The sequence below is a fragment of the Pipistrellus kuhlii genome, unplaced genomic scaffold, assembly GCF_014108245.1.
Source record: "Pipistrellus kuhlii isolate mPipKuh1 unplaced genomic scaffold, mPipKuh1.p scaffold_m20_p_8, whole genome shotgun sequence".
Classification (NCBI taxonomy): domain Eukaryota; kingdom Metazoa; phylum Chordata; class Mammalia; order Chiroptera; family Vespertilionidae; genus Pipistrellus; species Pipistrellus kuhlii.
This window is the reverse complement of record NW_023425584.1, coordinates 42,729,692-42,753,420: the sequence shown is the minus strand read 5'-3', so window position 1 is coordinate 42,753,420 and position 23,729 is coordinate 42,729,692. Positions and strand designations below refer to the sequence as shown.

The following is a 23,729-nucleotide window of genomic DNA, read 5'->3' as shown; positions in this document are numbered from 1 at the left end:
ATCTTGGACAATTTTCATATTCCTCTATTATTATATAGTTAACAATATGAATATTCTCATCCATGTCTTTTGGTATGTGGATATCCTGCATTTTTATTGGGCATATTCCTAGAATATGTGTATGTTTAACTTAGTTAATACTACTTTGTATAAAGATGCAACAACTGCTCTGTCCTAGAATGCTTTAGGGCACAAAGGATACCCATGTCATCTTGCCTCCTTCCTAGACCACCCTTTTATGTATTCCATGTATGAAGTTTGTAAGGAAGGAGAACACTGTCGCTACTCACATGACCTCTCTGAAAGTCCATATGGTGTAGTTTTCAATTATGCTCAGTGAGGGTACCATGTTCATGGAGTTCAAGGAGACCGCTGCAGATATGAACATAACAAACCATCAAAACAGGAAGAAAGAAGCAACTGCTAAAGATCTAACTGCAAAATCAGATTGTTGAAATGAACACCGGCAAAGCTGAGTCAAGAAATTCAAACTTTGCAACTGCAGGAGCAGATTCAGAAGACTGAGGGAATGCCATTGAGTTTGTTCCTTGCCAGCCCTACTGTAGACGCACTGTCCCTATGCTGAGGTTGGGGTGCACTAAAGCACCCTTTCAAGGCTCAGTGACCAAAGAAGAATCAGAGAAGGTGCCAACAGCAATGGGGTCAGAGAAGTAGCTTTGCCCCATGCTGAGGTTGAAGAGTGCTCCTATGGGGAGGATTGTGTATATCTCCATGGAGACTCCTGTGGCAAGTATGGGCTATCCAGAGGTCACAGCACATAAAATCTTGCATTAAGGCCATGAGAAGGACATGGCACTCTCCTTTGCTTTCTAGCGCAGTAAGGACAAAGTGTGTGGGATCTGTGTAGAGGCAATTTATGAGAAAGCCAACCTCAGTGAGCACCACTTTTGGATCCTCTCCCACCCTAACCACACCTACTGTCTCAAGTGCATTCACAAGTGGAGGAGTGCTAAGCAATTTGAGAGCAAGACCATTAAGTCCTGCCCAGAAGCAGGAACTCACTCAGAAATATGAGGAGGCAATGAGCAACAAGGTGTGTAGGCATTTTGATGAAGGATGGGGGAGCTGCCCATTCGGAGGGAACTGTCTTTACAAGCGTGTGAACCCTGATGGCCATAGAGAGGAGCCACAGAGGCAGAAAGTGAGATCATCAACCAGACACCGGGCCCGACAAAGGAACCACTTCTGGGAGCTCATTGAGGAAAGAGAGAAGAGCAGCCCCTTTGACAACGATGGAGAAGAGGTTGTCACCTTTGAGCTGGACAAGATGCTGCTTATGCTTTTAGCTGCAGGTGGGGCAAAGAGCTGACTGACTGAAGATGAATGGAACTTGTTTCACGATGAGCTGGAAGGCTCTTATGACTCGATAGATCTATAGCGGCTTTGCGTGGTGTGTGAGCTGGTTTGCCGAACCCCAGAGAAGAACTGTCCCCTATGGGGATGTGGCAGTACCTGTGCTTCTCCTAGGCAGGCCTATCAGCTCCAGGTGCTGCTACAATACTTCTCCCCAGGGCCTGTCTTCTCACTCCTTCACCTTTCCCCAAGGAGCATGTTATTTTCTCTGGTTTACAAAGTTACAATAGTAAACCTTAAAGTTTGTTTTCTGTAACACAAATTTAACAAACAGCTGGTGTAGGTTTGTTGCATCATCTGTTTTCAACCAGATTCACACAGCTGGAGGGTGTTCAAAAGTAGCAGCATTCACCCTGTTTTGGGGTGATGGGTGAAGGATCTGAACTGTGGCAGACTTAGAGGCGGATACTTGAGGTTTCTTCTGAAATCTGCACATCTGTGTTTTTATATCTGTTCCTTATCCAGCAGTCCCCACCCTGTGCACTTGTTCTGTGGTTTTTGGTCTCTTGTTTTATTGCACACAAGTAATAACTACTGGGTAACCATACCCAGGTGCGAGTGTGTTGAGATTTTTACTGTGTTGAGTACGACAGGAATATTCTGGAAGAACACATATCAATATAAAAGATATACTGGCATAAATGAAATGCAGACTCGAGGTTGACTCCCAAGAGCTGATAGATTTGGTATGGGTGAGTGTGAGTGTGTGGTAAGCTCTTCATCCCTGCAAAGATGCAGTGTTCTTAGCCTTAGTGGAAAACCTTGGCTTAGGGGTTCAGCCTAGTGTGGCATCTTAAAGAACAAAGCAGTATGTTGCTAGTTATTACTAGAGCAGGGCTAGCTTTGTCCGTCTATATAAAGAAATGGGCTTAGCCATAGAGGGTAAAACTGTCTGGTTATCCCATATATTAACACAAACTGGGTACACAGTTGCATTTAATGCTTAATGATCCTTTACATTCTACAGTTCAGGCACCTTTTGTCAAATCTTTGTCCTTGTTTGAAGGGTTTTTATATTTGTTATTTTGTGTGTGTGCGCGCGCGTGTGTGTATTTGCCTCATTCCTTGCCTGTGCTTTGCAGGTACACAGATTTGATTCAAAACTTTGTTCTAAGGTGTTTCTTATAGTGGAGTCATTGGTTTGGAGTAATAAATTATGCTTTCCCACCAAAGTGGGGAGGTGTTGGTAATCTACAAGACAAGGCAAATTGTTAGAAGAATTCCTGGCTTGGAATATTTAGCTTGTATTTGGTTGCTGTTTCCTGAAAATAACTTGGAGATGCTCTGACTTGTCCCATCTATTGCTTTAATTCCTTGGATTCCAATCATTCTCTCCCTTTAAGAAAAAACAAGTCATTGTTACAGAGGCCTCTGTATTTTATAGCTGCCCTTTTTCCCTGGAATAAAACAATAAAATCCAAAAACAAACAAAAAAGATGCAACAGCTAACATTCCCAGCAGCAGAATGTAGGCGTTCTAGATGCTCCACATTTTTTCCACTCCTGGTATTGTCAGTCTCAAATGAGCCCCAATGATGTTGGGAATTAATACCTCATGGCTGTTTTAGTGTTAATTGGCTATTAATATTTCTTTTCCATGTCCACTGTGGCTAGAGAGCTATCAGTTTCCTGAGTAGGGACTGCTGGGGACTGAGAAAATGAAGGAAAGCGACAGATACAGAGATAGAAGGAAAAAGCTGGGGTTGCGTGGGACAGCTGTCCTCTGATGGAGAGACAGTTACCCAGAGCAGATACAGTGTGATATTCTGGGTGGGCCCAGATAATCGTGTTTGTTCCTGGTGCTTGGCTGGGTTTAGATAACGAAACCCACCCCCTGGTACCTGGAGTTGAAGGTCAGGCAGACAACACTTCTGCCTCTGGCAAGGTGTGTTTCCAGGATGTGCTCTGCCAACTCCAGTAGATTCAGCTGACAATAATTAAAGAAATGCTCATGTGCCTCCCCAGGCACATGGCCTCATGACTAGTACTATTGAGCAGTTTTTTACAAATGTATTGGCCACTTTATCACATGTCTGTTAAAATGTATTGCCCATTAAAGCTGTCTTTTTCCTTTTGATTTGTAAGAATTTATTCTGGATATGAGATCTTTGCCAGTTGCAAATACCTTCTCCCATTTCATGGTTCACTTTGACAGTCCCTTAATCATGTCTTTTTATAAAATGAAATTCTTTTTTTTCTCCTTTTAAATATGATTTTTATGAATTTTAGAGGAAAAAGGAGGGACAGAGAGACAGAGAGATACATATATAGAGAGAAACATTGATCGGTTGCCTCCCATATGCACTTCCACCAGGAATCAAACCTGCAACTTGGGTATATTCCCTGACCAGGAATTGAACTTGTGACCTTTCAGTGCACAGATGACACTCAATCAACTGAAACACACCAATCAAGGTTGAATTTCTTTCTTTCTTTCTTTCTTTCTTTCTTTCTTTCTTTCTTTCTTTCTTTCTTTCTTTTTTGTTAATATATTTTATTGATTTTTTACAGAGAGGAGAGAGGGATATAGAGTTAGAAACATCCATGAGAGAGAATCATCCATCAGCTGCCTCTTGCACACCCCCCACTGGGGATGTGCCCACAACCAAGGTACATGCCCTTGACTGGAATCGAACCTGGGACCTTTCAGTCCACAGGCCTATGCTCCAACCACTGAGCCAAACCGGTTTCGGCTGAATTTCTTAATTTTAATACCTATATTCTAATGTATCATCTTTTATGGTTAGTAATTTGTATGTCCCTTTTAAGAAATCCTTGCTTATACCAAGTTGAGAATTATATCCTCTTTTCTTCTAAATCAACACTGTCCATAAAAATATATTGTGAGCCACAAATCTGAACCACATATATAATTTTAATTTTTAAGTAGCCACATTAAAAACACAAATCAAAACTGGTGGAATTAATATAAATAATATAATTATTAGAAGATATTTTTTCTTCATTCTTTAAAAATAAGATTTCAAATTCCAGTGGATGTTTTACACTCAACAGCACATCCCATTTTGAACTAGCCACATTTCAAGCGCCTGTAACCATATGTGTTGAATGGCTATCTTGTATCATATCAACCCCGTTTAGGAGCTTTAAATGACATACCACTTCCACTGAACCTTGCCATCCTTGTGTAACTGTTCTGGGTGTGTGGCACGAGGTAGCGTATCTAGCAAGGAAAGGAGGTAGCTTATAGAAATCAAAGATCTTCAGCACCCACAGCCAATCAGGATCCCTTAGGAACTAAAACAGGGCCCTGCAATGCTGGCACATTCTAAGTTTCTTATTTCTGCATAGTTGCAACTTATTTCATGTGCATTTTTTCAACATGACAGAGGGCAAGGCACCTAGTTGTTCTGAAGTCACATCTCCACAACTTCCAAGAGATGAGAAAAGATACATCTAATCCTGTTTAGAAAGAGCCCAGCTCAGGTCACATTCCTATACCCCACTGCCCGGGAGATGATTATTTTTGCCCAGGGTCATTATGTGCCCATATTTATAAGCTTGGGACAGAAATAATTTACCACAAAGGGGAAGCTACCGAAGTATATCATGCCTGTTTCTTCCATGAGACGTGTTTAGGGAACTGAGGCTATTCCTTGTGTACTGTAAGCACTAAATAAATACTTGTAAATAACAGAAGAATGGTCTCCTAACTTGACAGGAGGGTTTAAAAGAACGCCTAAGCAGGAGGAGGAATATAAATGCATTTGTTTGGAATTCATTTTTGTGAAACACACATAGTTTATGTGTTTAGAACTGTTGACTATTAGGGTTTGTCAACACCAAAAGTAACAGCATTTTCTTGGTAATCTCCATTTTCTGCCAATATCTAGGTATTTGAAGAAGTATGCTGGTGACTTTGGTAACTATGTGCCACTTTATAGAATTTTTTAGTTTGGCTCTGTCTTATCCAACAGCACAACCCTTCTGGCCATTAGTCTAACTTTAGTAATTTTTCTTCATTAATTAAAAAAAAAGTGCAAAGAAGGAGAATGTTCTTTTATATTGAAAGAACATTTCCCCCCCTCTTCTTTAGAATTTATCTAACTTTCTCTCTGAGTGAAGTCTTGGTCTCAATTTATTAGTTCAGTCATTTAGCACAAAATGTAAAATTACAGTGTGCTCTGTCCTAGTTGGAGCCAGAACGCTGTTCCCTGGGATGCTGAATGTTCTACTTTTAACTCATATGTCTTCAGAGTGAATATGTTCCCCCTGGGGGGAGACAAAGGCCTCCTCTCTTCATTATGTTCATTCATCAGGAGAATTGTGTGAGTGGAAGGACTTGGAGGGGGAAAAATAGGAGAAGAATTTTTCCTAGTTTTCTTCTTTTAGGACTTTCCAAGATTGAATGAGAAAAACTACCATTTTTTTAAACCTAAAATCTGGGTTAAAGTATTTATTTTGGCTGTAGAAAAACCCTGATTTTGTCTACCCAAAGCAAATTACGTAGGGTCAGGTAGACAATATAAAAGGGAATGATGTAGCCTCAGTTATTTGGATGGCAGAGTATTTATTGATGTGGTATAATCTTCTCAGGTGCCAACAGAACAAAATAATTCTTACCTTCTGCACACTGCTCTCCTAGTGGCTGTTTCTTATGTCATTCTGAACCTCACCCCACCCCATCTGTTGTTTCTGTTCAGACATTCCGAAGCATATTTGATAGTGTGTGTAACTGTAGCTTCAGGGTAATGTTAATGTGCAATTCTCATGGAATCCCAAACCACCTAAACCACAAACGTGATATCTGGGATTTCTTTTCTTTTTGGTATTTGTTTTATGGGCTCAATTAAGAAAGTTAGTAGGGTTTTTAAATGTTTTGCTTTTCTTACTGTTTCAAGGTAAACAATTTAATCTTAGCTTATCTTTTTCATTCACTTTAAATTTATAATCATACTATAACAGAAGTTCATACACTTTAGAAAAAAAAAACTTTATACATGATGTCATTACCTTCCAAACTATTATTCTGTGTCCCTTTTAAAGCTTTTGCTATATGCATGTTTTTATGCCATTGTAATTATTACTCAATTTTTAAATTAGTGTTTCTTAGTAATTCAATGGATTAATATACAAATGAAAACTATATATCTTTTATTTAGTTTAGGTGATCACCTGGGATTAATGAGAATCAGAAAATGACAATTTTCTAGAATTATTGAGATTTTAAAACTTGTCACACTAAGATGGTAATTTTAAATACTGGCTTATTATTGGCAGTAGGAATTTTTTATCTTTTAGTATTGAGTAAGGCTCATAATTGTTATGTGCATGACAGTGGCCATACAGAATCTTTCTAACTTTGTAAATATTAGATTTAATTGTGTTGCTAGGAAACCTCCCCCAAAATAAATAAATAAAACGCGCAGGAAACAGATTATAAAAAATCTAAATTTTGTTTCATAAACAGCGCCTTCTGGGTTTCATTCTATTATCAAAACAGTTGCTTGTAACAGAAAAAGGGAACTCCACAATGCTGGGGCCATTTCCTGCTTCATTTCATACTTTCTTTCTTGAGTCAAGAGTTTTTGTCGCTCCCTAGGCGTTGCTTTAACTCTCTGGGAAGGTCTGTTACGCATTTACTCCTCTTGGATTGGTTAAGATCCCTTTTAAGTGTGTGTGCTTTGCTTTGTTCTCTGAAAGGCTTAGGTCATTTGAGCAACATCCTGCTACTGTTAAAAAAAAAAAAAAAAAAAAAAAAAAAAAAAAAGAGCTGAGTCATGCTGGAGCCTTCTCATGTGGCTGATGCAAACCTGGAGAATTTGCATCATCATTTAGCCGGAGTAAGTTTGTGTGACAGGCAGGAGCTTAAATACCAGCCCATGAGGAAGCTGAGCTGGTCTTAATGATAAGACTGCCGCGGCGGCCACAGCACCGAGGTAGTTGGAGGAGGTGGAGGAGCAGGTGTTCCTGAGGAGTAATTACATAGCTGTGAAGGAGAAAGTACACCTCTGAGTTTTTACCTCTGAACACAGTAGCACTGAGAGACAGTCTGGGAACAAGGAGGAAGAGACTGGTTACTCACACCAAAGAGACACCAAAGTTGAAATTTTCAGGTTTTTACCCTTTTTTTTTTTTTCTTTCTCCCCCCCTCCCCCCTCTGTTTCCTTTTTCCCACGACGGTGTATCACTACAATGACCAGAAAGCCTGTTGTGGCCACCATTCCCAATGGAGGCTACCTGCCGGGGACTGTTAAAGAGAGCCTGCCTTCCCCGGGGGGCAAGGAGCCCCCTGGGCAGGAGACAGTGATGCTGAAGAAGAAAATCACTTTGCTGAGGGGCATCTCCATCATCATTGGCACCATCATTGGATCGGGAATCTTCATCTCTCCTAAGGGCGTGCTCCAGAACACGGGCAGTGTGGGCATGTCTCTGATTGTCTGGACCGCCTGTGGGGTCCTGTCACTGTTTGGTGAGTGCAGCTTCTTCTCAGGGGGTGTGTCTGTGGAGCTGGGCAGTTCTCTCTCTGGGAAAGCAGAGGGTAATGTTTAAGCAGTGAATGAAATGGCCAAAGCTATCCTCTCAATTTCCTGATTTCTGTTTAGATTTGCGGACCATACAAAAGCAGTGCCCACTGTTGACAGGATCCTGAATTCCTTCAAATCTATTCCTGCGGGCTGTATTCCTTTTTCCTAAGACAGACTGTTTCCTGACTTTTCCCTGGGACTACCAAAGGAAAGGCTAACTTTGATGACCCAGTGCAATCTATGTGAGCTTTCTGTCCCGGGCAGCTGTGCTTGGCTATGCGTGTCTGGGGCGTCTCAGCAGCTGGCACGCTGAATGAAACACCTGTGAAGTGAAAGCTGGCGTGGCCTATTTAGACACGGAACTGAATGTTCAGCAGAAGTTTTACTGCCTTTTTTTTTTTTTTTTTTTTTTTGGCAAAACAAATGGGTGGCAGTCTTTTCCTTTTAAATTTTTTTTTTTTAACTTCATGTGCTTGTTAATTCCTAGGATTCTTTCAAAAGTCCTTGATATGGAAAGATGTGTGATGGCACGTGACTCAATCACTATCATGAGTGGATGTATTGCAAGGGTCTGAGCATACTACAGATTTTTTTTTTTTTTTTTTACCTTTCCTCTCTCACCTATAAATTTTTGCAATATAAATTGTGAAACTGGAATTGGGCATCCATTTGCTATGCTTGCTCAGATCTGTTTTCTTCATTTATAGTCCCCTTGGTCTCTAGAGACACAGACCATTTGTCCACCTGCTCACTGAACGGAACTGCTAGGAGAAATATGATTATTAATTTTCCTTCGAGATCAAGATTTCTTCTATTGATTTGACAGTTAATAGTAAAGAAGTAATAAATGTCCCCTCATGAGGTGAACAAATTACTAGAAAGCTAACATGAGTTAGTTGTAAAGGTGACAAAAACTGGTGAATGGTTCAAAAAAATAAGTTTCTTTTCTTTTTCTTTTTTCTTTTTTTTTGCTGTGGGGTACATGTTTAAGATATATTTGCTTTTCTCTGGCAAGTTGTGTGTTTTGATTTCAAAAGACAATACCCTGTAAAGGTACTAACTCTATTATAACTCTAGAACCAAAGAATCTATATATCTGGTTTACAATTCTTCTTTAAAGTCAGAATCAATACATGGATTTTTATATCCTGTTTTGAACTTCTTTCATGAGCTTGAGAATTTTAAATGAAAATCTCATTCCCGCAGAACTCAATTTAAACCTAGGGTAACCATCCTGGAGTTTCTGCAAAGCATGCACAGGTCTAGGTATTGGTTCCTTGACAATCAATACTGAGGTACTGAAGACTCTTTCCAATATATTTTTATATTGGATGCTTTTTTGCACAGCCTATCCACATGGTGAGTGGTTTCCAACAGAGTGTAAATTGCAGATCGTTATAATTAATTATAAACAGGCAAACTCTGTCAGTGATTCCCAACTATCAATCCGCAGACTAGTTACTCTAGAATCACCTGTGCAAATTTTAAAGTATTATAATAGATTATCTTGGATTCTTTTATTGGAGAATCTAAACTCTCTTGGCTAGAGTATAGGTCTTGGGTATGGCCCTAGAAACTGGTTTTTTGTTTGTATTTAAATAGAAAATTCTTCCTGGGTGATTGATAAAATGCTAGGCTCTGGAATAGGATAAGTGATACTAAGATTTCACTGAATATCCAAATTCTATTCATGTTGGACAGTAGTACCTAAACTCTTGCTGACTAGTGATAATTTCCCATACTTTTGTCCTCTGAAGTAGCACAAGTAAAAAAAAAAAATGAGTGTTACATTTAAGTATTTAGCAGTATGGTAAAACTTTTTACGTCATAACAAGATATATTTTTCATTTTCTTGATAAGTAATTGTGCAAATTAATGATATAGCTGTTTTTTAAGAGGTACTTATTCCAGGTGTGGGGCCTTTGGCACCTGTTATCTCATTGATACACAAAACATGAAACTGAAATTTTGGGAGGTTACATTACTTAAGTCCATGTGAATTGTATTGCTAAATGTTAAAATTTGGTTCACAATGAATTTTATCAAATGCAATGAATATAACTTATAGCATCTCTTTTTTTAAAAGCGTGTTGTTTCAACCACCCAGAAGTAGATTCTTTAAAAACATCCAGGAAAAATGTTTTCCAGAAATAAAATATCTGAATTAAATTCATTTTGTTACACACAAAACTTATCCTATAACATAATTAAAGCTTTTCAAGACCTAGAATTCATACTTTTCTGAAAAACAGATAAATTTCTTTTATTATTTACTGATAAGAAAGAGAGTGAGAGAGCAATTAATTTGTTGTTCCATTTATTTATACATTCATTGGTTGATTCCTGTCTGTGCCTTGACCTTGAATCAAACTCACTACCTTGGCATATCGGGATGATGTTCTAACCAACTGAGCTCCTGGGCTCGGGCTAGATAAATCTTTATTTTGATATAGCATAGAAATATTTATTAAAAGGATTTTCAATAGCATGAGGTCAGTTTGGGATTATATCTTAGTATGAAATTATGCTCTAAAAATAGGTTACTATTATTGGCATCTATCTCTTCTTTTTCCTTTGTTCCCAGGTTTGCGATTCAAAATTCTTAATAATATGATATTGTCTTAGGAGTTTGTCTTTACTATTTCAAGTAAATTTACACTGTTCAAACAGAATGAATTAGATGTCAAATTTAAGGAAGTTACAAGAATTTGGTGGCTCTTTAGCAATTAGATGACCGTTATTTGTTTTGAAATAGGATGTCATTTATACCAAAGGATGTAATAATATTCCATGCAATATAAACATTGTTGTTTTAACTGTACTGCAGAATTACTTGGTGATATTTATCTTTGTACCTCTTTATTATAAATATTTTACAGGAGCCATGTCCTATGCTGAATTGGGAACAAGTATAAAGAAATCTGGTGGTCATTACACATATATTCTGGAAGTCTTTGGCCCATTACCAGCTTTTGTACGAGTTTGGGTGGAACTGCTCATAATCCGGTAAGTGCATAAGTAGGAAAAAAAAAAATTAAGGAAAAATTAACCTATTCATTACACCCTTCTTTGAATTACCATAATTATTTAAAACATGTATGCCGCCGAAACTGGTTTGGCTCAGTGGATAGAGCGTTGGCCTGCGGACTGAAAGGTCCCAGGTTTGATTCCGGTCAAGGGTATGTACCTTGGTTGCATGCACATCCCTAGTAGGGGGTGTGCAAGAGGCGGCTGATCCATGATTCTCTCTCATCAATGTTTCTGACTCTCTATCCCTCTCTCTTCCTATCTGTAAAAAATCAATAAAAATATATTATAAATAAATAAATAAATAAATAAATAAATAAATAAATAAAACATGCATGCCATGTGACTATGCTACAAATATATCTACTTCAGGATACAGTCTTTGATGAAATACCTTTCTCAATTAATGTTTTAAATGCAGTTTTGCCACAGGCAGTAGTTTGCCAACCATGCCAAACTTTTTAGCAGCTACTTTTCTCTAATTGTCAGTTATTCCTTATGACATTTTAGGAAAGATATTAACCTGAAAGGACATGAAACATCTAAATCCACCTGGATAGCCCTAGTCAGTTTGGCTCAGTAGATAGAGCATTAGCCCATAGACTGAAAGCTCCCGGGTTCAGTTCTAGTCAAGGGCATATACCCCAGTTGCAGGCTCAATCCTGGTTGGGGCCCTGTAGGAAGCAACAAATTGAGGCGTCTTTCTCACATCAATATATCTCTCTCTATGTGTCTCCCTTCTTTTCCAATCTCTCTAACAATCAATGGAAAAATATCCTCAGGTAAGGATTAACAAAAAATCGAGCTTGATAAATCATTCCTTTTGACTGGCCCATGAAAATGGAGCCCTAGGCTAGAAACTAGAGTTGTCATTCTTGAGGATTATACCACTAAGATATTTCCCTTTCCTCAGTTTTTGTGATTAGGAACTTTCTGTGCTGCTTCACAACTTAGTGTGTCACCAAGTTTAATGCTCTACAAAGAAATAAGACTTGACTTGATATAAATGACTCACATCCTCACGTTAAACAAATCAGTGGCCTACAGTTGTGAAAATCATTTTTGATTTTACTCTTGTAGCAATGTGTTCCTCTTCCTGACACTCTTGGTTTAGAATCAAGCCCAGTTATGCCAAGTCACCCTGACTAGAAAGTTCCTTACAACTTCATGGGATACTTATGATGTCATTTAAAGTATCCCAATTCCTCAAGTTTAATTGCTTCCAGAAAACATGACCTGCACATTCTGATCACAGAGTTTAACAGGAATAACTAGGAAAACTTGTTCTTCCTGTAAATTTACCAGTAATACACACCTGAGAGGTCATGAGCTTTTATCTTATCTAAATGGCAAAGACAGCACTGATTTATAAGCATTGATTTAACACTGATCTTGATTTTTATAGTCCTAGGAGTCTCTTTTTAAACTAAGATCTTCAGAATGGAATTTACTTCTTTGATAAATCTGTTCTCATTTTAAGCAATTCTATATCATTTTTTCTAAAATCTGAGATTTCCCCCCAGAATGTGCCTTCCACTCCTTTCTAATGATCTAAATCTTACTCCTCAAAGGTCAACTTAATTCCGTCTTTTTCGTAGTTAATTTCCTGTTCACCCTAGTTGATGGTCTTTCTTCTCTAATTCTTGTGAAACATGCAGTCTCTGCTTTTCCTTTGACATTGAACTTACTAGTACTTAACATTTTAGAAGTCTGTGTTCTGGTTCCCTGTTAAAATTGCCAGTAATTACCTGTAAAACATAGGTTTAAAGGAAAGAAATATCACACATCAGTACAAAGCAGGAGCCATTTGATTGAATTCACACATTCATTATGCTATATTCAATATTTATTGAGTTTCTATTACATGATAGACATTATACTGAACACGGGGGGATAAAATAGTGATTAAGATGGACACAGTTTTATATGCATGGAGCTCAGGGTCAGTGAGGGAAATAGTTATCAATCAAGAAATCACATGTGAATGTAAAGTTGCTACTATAATAAGCGCTGTGAAAAGGAAGCTAAGGGGTTCACCAGGGTATATCAGGGAGATCTCACACAGTCAGAGGATTGGAGGAAGATTGAACTAGATCTGAGGTAGAAAAAGCTGTCAAAGAGTTGCAGAGGCTCCAGGCAAAGGGTACGCCTATCCTTCTAGTGGGAAGAAGCAAACTGAAAAAAAAAAGGGAAAGTTTACTCTAGTTGGAGCCTAGAAATGAAGGATTTTTGCATATCTGGAGTATGCTTCAAAAGCACTAAAATGACATGGTTAGATTTTAATTTACACATCAAAAGATTTATAAATGATGGAGAACAGGAAAAATAGGCTTGTTTTGGAGGAAGAAGGGGGTCTCCAGGAAAAGAAGGATGTCAAAGTTGTAATGCTGTCTGGTACTAGCAGGCCACGGTTAGAACATAGTGGTGACTGGTTGTCTGACAGTCTAGGCACTAGGCATGGGTGTTGGGCGACCACAGGAAAAAGGAGAAACTGGAAGGGATTAGATAACCCCATGGCTTTTCTGTGTATCCAAAGGAGGGTTTTATATATATAGTCATGTATAATTTTAAGAGAAATATTTGATATTTGAAGAATTAAAAATGAAAAGGCATGTTACCTATTTTGCTATATACCTACACATATTTCATTTTCTTATTTCACACATTTTCTCACTTGTGTAAAATTACAAGAGTATTTCTATCTTTCAGCTTATACTTTGAATCTAAATATTTCCATGGAGTTAAAGAATTAAGAATAATCACTTGGCTCTTCAAGTTTTTGTATGTACTGGAAAAATAACAGTGTCAAGGATGTAGGCATATATTTGCATAAAGCACTAATTTTTTTTTGCATTCATTTCCTGATCATGGCCCATCCCATTAGATATGCACTGTTAACACATTCTTTCTGTGGCTTAGTGAGAGAGAAGACTGCTTTTGGTGAAGCTCAGCTCTGTAAGGATCTCAAGTAATAAACTAGACTTTTAAGGGGGAAAAGGGCAAATATAGAAGAACATAGCCTTGCTTACAAAGACATGGGAAGTTTCAAAACTATTCACCAAAGTTATTGACAAAATTTTATTTGAAACGTTGGTGACAACCTAATCAAATATGGATTTCTGAAAATTATAGACTCTCATATTTAACATGTTCCATGTGCTGAATAAAAATACCTCATATAGTAGAAAAAAGTTTATTGAAGATGCTATTTCTTTTCTGTAGTAACCTAAATATATATGTTTTCTAGCCCTGCAGGCACTGCTGTGATATCTCTGGCATTTGGACGCTACTTTTTGGAACCATTTTTTATTCATTGTGAAATTCCTGAACTTGCAATCCAGCTCATTACGGCTGTGGGTTTAAGTGAGTATGATAGGTATGAATATGAAAAGCAAAAACAAAAACATATCACAAAAATGACTGGAGATAGTTTCTTCAGATTTTTTGCATGGTTGAACCTACTTTTCACATCGTGTTCTTTTTTTGCTTATAGTTCGTTGCCAAATTTGTGTTGGAAAAGAATAGTATTTGGAGAGATACTTCATTATATTGCATGTCAGTTTTCCATTGGCTTAATCATTAAGTGGCAAAGAAAAACCACTTTGTTGGAAAATTAGAAATTGGATTACATGGGGGAGAGGGTAGGAACAATTACAGATGAAAACCAAATTATTCTTTTAAAAAATATATATTTTATTGATTTCAGAGAAGAAGGGAGAGGGAGAGAGAGAAACATCAATGATGAGAGAGAATCATTGAATGGCTGCTTCCTGCACACCCACATTGGGGACAGAACCCGCAACACGGGCATGTGCCCTGATTGGTAATTAAACCATGACCTCCTGATTCTTAGGTCAACACTCAACCACTGAGCCATGCCAGCAGGGGAAAAACCTAATTATCTTAGGGATTTTTAATATTAGAAATTCTCCTTCCTCAGTGATAAAACATGCTGAATTATAACTCATTTATCCTCATGGAGTGATGTGTATGTGTTGGGTGTGTATGTAGTGTTTATACATTTTATGGTGTTAGCAGCTGTCACTCTCAGTGTTATGGGTTTAGATGCCTATTGGTAATAACTATGAGTCTTCTTTCTATATTTGATTATTAGTAGCATTTCTCAGCTAGTAGTTTTCTTTACAATCTCCACATTAGTGACTTGCTCATTTTTATTAATGGGCACAGATAGTAGAAAATTTATAGAAACAAAATGAAAAAGAGGATTTTGCACAACATTACGTAAGTGATATAAAAGTCAAGTATGGCTAAGTTTTTAAAAGGATGTAGCTTCCAAACCTTTGACTCTTCTTAGAAATGATAACCTAATTCTAGATGCTAATAGAGTCAAACTATTTTAAGAATCAACATTTGATTATTTAAATTAGTCAGAAATAGAAAGCTACACAAAAATAACTGAATTACATACTCAGAATTTTTAGTTATGTGTAGCTCAGGTATTTCAATGGAACAATGAAGAGGATGAGGACAATGCACATTTGATAGCAACCTGGAATTGAAACTTCATGTCACAATTTCTTAGTTATGTGATTGGGGCCTAAATATTAAACCACTTTAAGTGTCAGTTTTACTTATTGGTAAAATACCTGTGAAAAGATTATTTATCTTGAATGAAGCTATGTCAAATACTGAAGGCCTTTAGCAGAACTGCTCATAGAAAATTCTTGATACATCTTGTCTTCCACTTTGGGACACCCTAATAGCCAATATTGTGTCCATTCTATTCTTGTTCCTCGATTGACTGAGGCAGAATCATACTGCAGTTATTATTATTATATTTGAAAAGAGAAAGGTAAGGGTAGTGTTTTTGAGGTTCTCTATAAATTGTCAATAGAAGTTACTAATTGAAAACCATAACCAGCAAACTTTGAATACATTCTATGTAAACATTTACAAAACCACAAATATTGCCCATTTTGACCTGGAAGTAAGGTGGAGAATGGTTAATACATTACTACTATTTGGGAAGTCTAGGTGACTATTTTATTATTTTCCCAAATTCTATTAAATAATTTTAAGGGAAAATTTGAATTTTAGGGAAGTTAATGGTAACCATTCAAATCAAAATTTTAAAGCAATTATATGTAAGGATAACTAAGTATGTTATGGTTTGCAAAACTTCTTTATGTAGTAGAGATTGGTGACCGAATAGTTAACATAGGGTCAGTAAATCTTGGATGAAGCTAGACATTCCCTTCTATTTCTGCTATTAGTTATAACATTAGTTTACAAATTCTGATGTTCTTTTGTAAGCTTGAAGTTTTGAGGAAATGTGTTCCTATAATAAGAAGCACTAAAAGAGAGAGAGAGAAAGCACGGATATTCTTATGACTCAGTGGGAGGTAATGTAAGTCAGTGGCTAATTGGGAAAGTCAAACTCCCTTTGAGAAGAATTTAGCTTTCATGGAGCAACCGGAACTGGAGATGGCAATAGAGAAGGAGAAACTAGCCGGGGGGCAAATTTCTCACAGTCTGCATTATTCAAAGTTGAGATAGGTGACTCTCTGCCTGCTAGGGGTGGGGTGGAAGGTTAGTGAGAGGTAGAAAGTAGAGTTTAATTGTATGAACTGCTTCTTATATTCCCTAGGGGAGGAAATCATTGTGGGATTTCAATGTACGTCGAAGAGCAAACCTGAAGGCTTGTGTTATAACCCATTCACAGAAAAAAATGAATTTCAAGTTTTTTGAAATGCTAGCCAACCATTAAAGAAATGAGAGTGGGGTGGGGATGGAGAGTTACTAAATGCTAATTTACTCCTCACCCCCTTTAAAAAGTACAGAGGTCCCTGACTTATAGTGGTTCTACTTATGATTTTTTTTTTAATATTTTTATTGATTTCAGAGAGGAAGGGAGAGGGAGAGATAGAAACATCAATGATGAGAGAGAATCATTCATTGATCAGTTGCCTCCTGTACGCCCGCAACCGGGATCGAGCCCACAACCCAGGCATGTGCCCTTGACTGGAATTGAATGTGAGACCCTTCAGTCTACAAGCCAGTGCTCTATCCACAGAGCCAAACTGGCCAGGGAGACTTCATACAATTTTTAGACTTTATGATGATGCGATAATGATTCACACTGTGGATGGAAGGGACCATGTGCTGACCTGACAAGCTCAGGAGAGGCCTGCATGGCAGTCTTGCAAACTCAGAGACCTAAAAGAACCACACAAAGGATGGCTAAAATTAAACTTTAACTAAAAGCAGTTAGGGTGGGCAGTTACGTCTTAGGCCGGTATCTTCATTGACAAGGTCAACCTTTACCTTAACTGAGCCTATCTGTCTTTTTGCATACCCTTGAAATGTCTGGGTAACTTGTAACTTTCCTTTTTCTGGAGCCCCTGGAGCACAATCAAATGTGCTGGGTGACAGGACAGATACCACCAAATTCCTTCATTATCATATTAATTGTCCCTCCACCCACCTAAGTCTGTGTCCACCGTTTTGCTTTTTATCATTCTACTTTTTACTCATTGAGGTTCTGCTTCCCAGCATATGTCCACTGTTTGGCTCAAATAAACTCACAAAAAATTCTTTACAGGTTTCAATGGTTTTTTACATTAACATTACTTGATAGAACCTATACTTCAAATTTTGATTTTAATAATTTCTTACTATATTCTGAGCATATTTAAGGTAGGCTTGGCTAAGCTATGATGTTCAGGAAGTTGGGTGTATTAAATGCATTTTCCACTTAGAATATTTTCATCTCACAAAGGATTTATCTGGATGTAACCCTATGGTAAATATAGGAGCATCTGGGCTCTACTTCATTTCTGTCAAATTAGTAGGGATGAGAAGCTGTGTTTATTCAAAGCCCTCTCCATTGGGTCACATGGAAGTGTAACTGGGAAATCTTATATTCATGTTTGGCATTCCCCTCTATTCCAATACTGACAGCATTCCCTTTACCTTCGGAGGAACCCCATGAATTTTCACTCTTTTTATAGTTTCAAGAAGCATTGGTGATGTTAACGTAAAAAACAAACAAACATTGAAACCTGTAAAGAATTTTTGTGAGTTTATTTGAGCCAAACTGTAGACATATGCCAGGAAGCAGAACCTCAATGAATAGAAATAATGTTCCTGAGAATGGCGGGTTACATCTATATTTATACATTCCAATCAAAGGAAAGGGATGTAGGTGAGTTACATGAAATCCATTGGTGATAGATTAGAGAGGCAGGAAAAAGCAAAGTGGGGAAACCCCTGGGAAGGGATAAAAAATAAAATGATAGACACATACTTAGGTGGGTACAGGAACATTTCAAGGGTATGTTATCATAGATGCAAAAGACAGATAGGCTCAGATAAGGTAAAGGTTGACCTTATCAGTGAAGGTATCACTTAGGGCGTAATTGCCCACCATAACTGCATTTAGTTAAAGTTTAATTTTAGGCCATCCTTTGTGGTTCTTTTAGGTTTCTGAGTTTGTAAGTCTTGAGCTTGTCAGGTCAGCATATGGCCCCTTTCGTCCACAATATGCATACGCTGAATATTTAAAATGATATTTTGTCTGTTGTTTTGGTCTCATAAAACTAAATCCAACACTCTAAAGGAAGAATAATATAATAAAAATAGTTTTTCAAAATGTAAGATCTACTTCCAGATCCAACCCTAACAGCCTCTGTGAGTTTGAGTTTAGTTCATGTAGGTGAGTAAATAGCCCTGCTCAGCTCTCATACCTGTGAGAATAATTAGGGGAAGCAAACAAATTAAAAATAACATGTGATTGCATTGTAAGAAAAAATTAGCGAGTTCTATAAACGCATTACTGTATTTTCTTTTTTAAAACTGTATTTTCCTGGCATCAGTAACTTACATGAAAGAAAATATAGGACCAGTTCTGTGGTAGCATTTCAAATATGAGCACATGGAGTGAATTTGTTTCATCTTCTGAAGTGTGGCTATACTTATTCCTTTTCTACCATAACTAAATTACCAAGACCGCCAAGTCTTAGGTAGACATACATAGTATTTAAATGCACAAATACTGTAGACAACAACCATTTATTCAGGAGGATAACAGTACAATGTGTCCCTGAAATGTCCTGAAATCCCAGCCAAGACAAACGTGAACTTAAGCAGAGAAGGGGGGGAGTTGCCAGGAGTTTGGAAGAACCAGGTGTTCTAGTGAGATCCTATATGTCTTCGAGCTACTTCCTCCTTGCTACCTAAGAACCAGTGGCAAAAGTGAGGACTCTGAAGGCAGCCTACTTTGGCTCCAATCCCATCTTCATACTTACCTACATGAACATAGGCATGTTCATTAATGTTCCGAGTCTCGTCTGAAAAACAAGGCCAGTGATGATAACCACATCATAGAGAGGTGAAGATTAAATAACATATCTGTGTAAAGTCTTTGCACTGCGTCTGCCATGTAATAATAGTTTACATTTGGTACCAGCCTAAAGCGGTTTCTTTGCCTGCACACGTCAAGGCCCAATAAGACACCTCCAACAGGAGTTTGTAGCAAAGGAAGGGTTTATTTTTAGGAAGTGGCCTGCGCCTAGACATGGGCGAGCTAATGTTCAAATCATGGTTCCCCCATGACTTCCAGGGCATGGGTTATGTTGGGGAAAGATCATTAATCACAGTGACTAAGGGAGTTCGCGTCATGGTCTCTACTGATTGGTCAGAGCTAGAATAGGGAGTCATTAGTCAGTGCATCTGGTCCTGGTGTCAACCATGGCATCTCTCTCTAGTTTTGCCACCTTGTTTTTCTGGACCTAGAGCTGCAACACAACTGAAGCTTAGCTGTTATCTCTCATTTGACTTTGTAACTCTATCTCTGGGGTCAACGCACCGGAGGCGGAGGCTTTGTTCCTTAGGTTATTTGATGCTGATCAGAATTTCTTTGTCCCAAAGGCTTAACCACTGAGGGAGTGGCCCTGTAAGAGAGAAGGAGGCAGGTGAGTCAGGATGCCTAGTGCGGCCAGTAAGAATCAAAAGGAAAGAAAGGAGAAAAGGTCATATTAAGAAATTAAGTTTCTACACAGTTACATATGATTTAATGCTTACCACTTTTATTCCCAATAGTAAGTTCCCTAGATATGGATTCTCTGTTTCAATTTTTTGCTACACATTTTCTTTGAAATTAATGCATCCAGGAAATAAATGCTAACCAAGAGATAAAGGCAGTCCAGGCAGCTGTTAGGAAAACAATGACACAATCCACCATGTAACTTCCCTACAGCATAAATATATTTTTTGTCAGGGTAACCTGAAGAAGTCAGAAGTCTGAGCCAAGGAAAAACCAGTATATCCAGGCTCAGTAATCTTACTCTGCAAAAGCAAAGGCAGACTTGAATTACAGAAGTGCAGCAAGACATACTTGCCATTCTTAAGTCACAGACTCAGTCCTTAACATTCACCTAAAACATCTTCTTCAGATACAGTTCCCTTCAAATATGTATTTCTTCTCTCCAGGATTTGTACATATGGCTTTCCTGGTTGCATTTCAGATCTTAGGAGACTGTATCATAAAAAAAATGCCAAAAAACTTTAGGTCCCTGAATTTTCATTTTGGTAACATATAGGATAAGCAACACAGTAATAGTAACCATTATCATCATCATCATCATCATCATCATCATCCCAAATTTATATAAATAATTCCTAATGTATGAAATTAGCAATTATTTTTCAATGAAGGTAAAACTAGGACCAGAGAGCTTGCTCAGATTTCTCTGATTATTATATTGTGGGTAGTGTATCAAAAACAAAGTAGGTATCATTTGTCTCAGAGACTCAGAAAACTCTTGCTCTATTGAATCTCAGATCCTTTTTCAATATTGTTGGAGAAGCAGCATTCATAGACTTACATTTCTCTGTAAGGGCACATGATGAAACAGCAGCTTCAGCCACGTGAGAACCTTCACTGCACCTCTGTACTGGCCGCCTGTTCCTTGCTCAGCTGTGTCCTTCAGGGTGGCAGAGGCACACCCATCTGTACCACACAATGAGCGTAATGTCTAGATGCTCAAGTAAAGCAGCGTTCTGAGAAACCTTTGAGAGAAATCAGTCTTAACCAGAATTTTTATTTTAGCTGTCTGAGAGCAAAGTGAGGTGAGACTATCAGTTCGTAATACCAGTTTAATTTTGTCTTCCATTTTTCTAAGAAGACTTAACAAAATACAAAAGAAAATCCAAATACTTTTTTTCTTTTTTAATAGGCACTGAATACTTACATTCTTTATGAAAGTAACAAACCCTCTTCCTCTCCTCAAATATATAGATAGAGGTTCCAAAAAGATAAGAATGCCTCTTTCACTTTCTTCTTCCTCCACAATCCCTCCCTCCCCTCCTCCCTTCCTTCCTTCCACCTCTAATCTTTTCCCTCCCTCCCCCCCCCACCTCCCTCTCTCCCTCCCTCCCCCTTTCCTTCCTTCTTTCCCTTTCTTCTTCTTCTTTTTCTCCCTTCATCTCTATGCAACAGCTCTCTTCTACTGTGGAGTACTACCAGAAATAGTATTTGGAGCCCTGACTGGTTTGGCTCAGTGGATAGAGCGTCAGCCTTTGGACTGAAGGGTCCCAGGTTCGATTCCAGTCAAGGGCATGTACCTTGATTGTGGTCACATCCCCAGTGGAGGGTGTGCAGGAGGCAGCTGATCTATGCTTCTCTCTCATCAGTGTTTCTATCTCTCCTTCTCCCTTCCTCTCTAAAAAAGTAATAAAATATATTTAAAAAAGAAAAAAAGAAATAGTGTTTGGGGTTTTAGGAGCTCTGTTTAAAAGAAAACTGCTCTTTTGTTGGTGGTGGAACATGAGTTCCATTTTCTTGCAGGCCAATGCTGAATCTCTTTAACTGAAAAAATAATTCCCTTTGTATAATGATTAATTTATCACAGACTCATTTGCATAGAAACAGGAGAAGAAATCACTGGATGACAAAGATGAGAGCAGAGTTGCATCATATTATTTTTTGATATATCAGTGCTTTATATTGGGGAGAGAAATAATTTTACGTTTTATCCTTTCTCTGATAAAATGATGCACTGTGCTATTAATGCTGTGTCTGTTTCTTCAAGTTTTAAGCTTCAAACGTAGATAAAAACTTTCCCTTAACCTCCCATGTAGCTTATTCCAGGCCCAGCCTTTTTGATCATCCTTCCTTTAGCCTTTCGTCATTAGGAAACTCCTAGCCTCTGTGTGGGGAATCTACCGAGACCTTAGTTTTTCCATCTTTGAATTTTGTCAAAAATGAAAATTGCTTTATTTGTTGCTTTAAAATGTTCATTATAAATTTATTGAAATAATGCAGAAAAATAAATAAGAAACATTGAAAATTATTTAGTGTTCTAACATTCATAACTTCTGTTAATGTTTTGATATATGATTTTTTAGATTTTCTTCATTTCCTTTTTGCCTTTGTGTGTTTATATGTGTCTATCCATCTCTGTCACTTGCTCTATTGGTCAATATTATATCATGAACACCCTTTCATATTATAAATATCTGACTACATCATGATTTTAAATGCATGCATAGCAAACCATTAAAAAATGTCCCTTAATCAACCTTCTTTTAGGGGTTTAGGCCATTAAGTTGATAACATTTGTATTGATTCTTAAATTCTGAAATGAGTCAGTGATTATGTGGAAGATAAAAAGATAACTCATTGCTGCAAATAAGGCAAGCTTTCTATTGCAATTTGAATAAGAATTCTGTGTTTTGTTTTATTTGTGGAAAAATGTCTTTATACACTTTTTATTTGTTTGGGAGGAATATACGTTTTTAAAAATAAAGCTTATAGATAATAACTGCAACTGTGGAGTTGCTTTTTTGGTGGGAAGAGGTGGTTAACACTGAGCATAAGGTTTTGTAAAGAGCATAACATTGAAATCCACTGCCTAAAACAACCCCAGTCATTCCTGCAGAGTATACGAGGCAGCATCTTATCATCATTCATTTCATGTCTTTTTGGCCCATGGCAGTGGTTTTTGGTTTTGTTAGTTTTTTAAACTGAGTATCCAGCTCATTCACTCATTCAACCAAATGGTGCTGATGATCTTCCTGGGGCAGGCATGCAGCTGGATGCTAGCAATGCAGAGATGGATGTGGCTTGTTTTCTCCTCGAGGCTCTCATGGTCTACACCTGGTGGGGAGCGTGGCTGGTTGCGTGCTGCTGGGAAACCACAGGCAGCCTTCGTAAGAAAGGGACATCCCGCTGGCTTCGGACCGAGGGCTCATCCTAGCCTGGGTGCTATTTTGGACGCATCCTTTACAATGGTTTTTGTCCAAGTCCCAAAACATGTCTTGGAAGACTCTTTCTTTTGGGTAGCTTGAAAGTCACTCTTGGCCGTGCTAATTGGACAGCAGAGAGGAACAGCACAACTGCTGGCTGAGGCTAGTCCTGGGAGTGAAGCATAAGGTCCCAGCCACGTACTTGACATCTTCTTCCTGAGGGTGATTCGCACTGAGAGGTGAATATGCACAGAATCACTGAGGGAGGAGGTAGCTGCTGCCTTAGCAAGCTGAAGAGTCATATTCAGCAACCTGATTGTGTGCTACAAAGACTTCAGGATTTGCTTAGAAGATATTTTTATATAATCATCAAGGCACTATAATATATATTCACTCATATTAAAAAAGAACAAGAAATGACTTCTTACTGTCCAGAGGTTTTTATCTAAAAGCTTCTCAAACATTAATGTGTATAAAAATCACCCTTGATCTTGTTGAAATGCAGATTTGTGTTTCTTAGATCTGGGCCATGCCCGAGTTTCTGCATTTCCACAATGCTTCCAGGTCATGCTAACACCTCTGGTCCTGGATGGCTTTTAGAGTAATCAGGACCTACAATGTCTTCATGCCAATA

The 23,729-nt window shown here is 38.1% G+C and overlaps 1 protein-coding gene and 1 pseudogene across 13 annotated transcripts in view; both read left to right on the top strand.

Moving 5' to 3' along the window:
* Positions 1 to 247: 247 nt before the first annotated feature.
* On the top strand, positions 248 to 1,399 carry LOC118711471 (annotated as a pseudogene).
* A 5,782-nt stretch (positions 1,400 to 7,181) lies between these two features.
* SLC7A11 (solute carrier family 7 member 11) overlaps positions 7,182 to 23,729 on the top strand; it is a 156,701-nt gene continuing 140,153 nt past the window's right edge. For 5 of the 13 annotated variants that reach the window (XR_006740716.1, XR_004985544.2, XR_004985541.2 and 2 more), the window contains exons 1-3: positions 7,192 to 7,806; positions 10,741 to 10,867; positions 14,136 to 14,251. Coding sequence is in view for 8 of the 13 variants with exons in the window: in XM_036423514.2 (XP_036279407.1) it covers positions 7,530 to 7,806; positions 10,741 to 10,867; positions 14,136 to 14,251 (520 nt within the window). In the remaining 5 variants the exon portion in view is untranslated. Of the gene's footprint in view, positions 7,807 to 10,740; positions 10,868 to 14,135; positions 14,252 to 23,729 lie in introns of all 13 variants that reach the window. The other 8 variants (XR_004985542.2, XM_036423512.2, XM_045576781.1 and 5 more) reach the window with 7 other exon arrangements.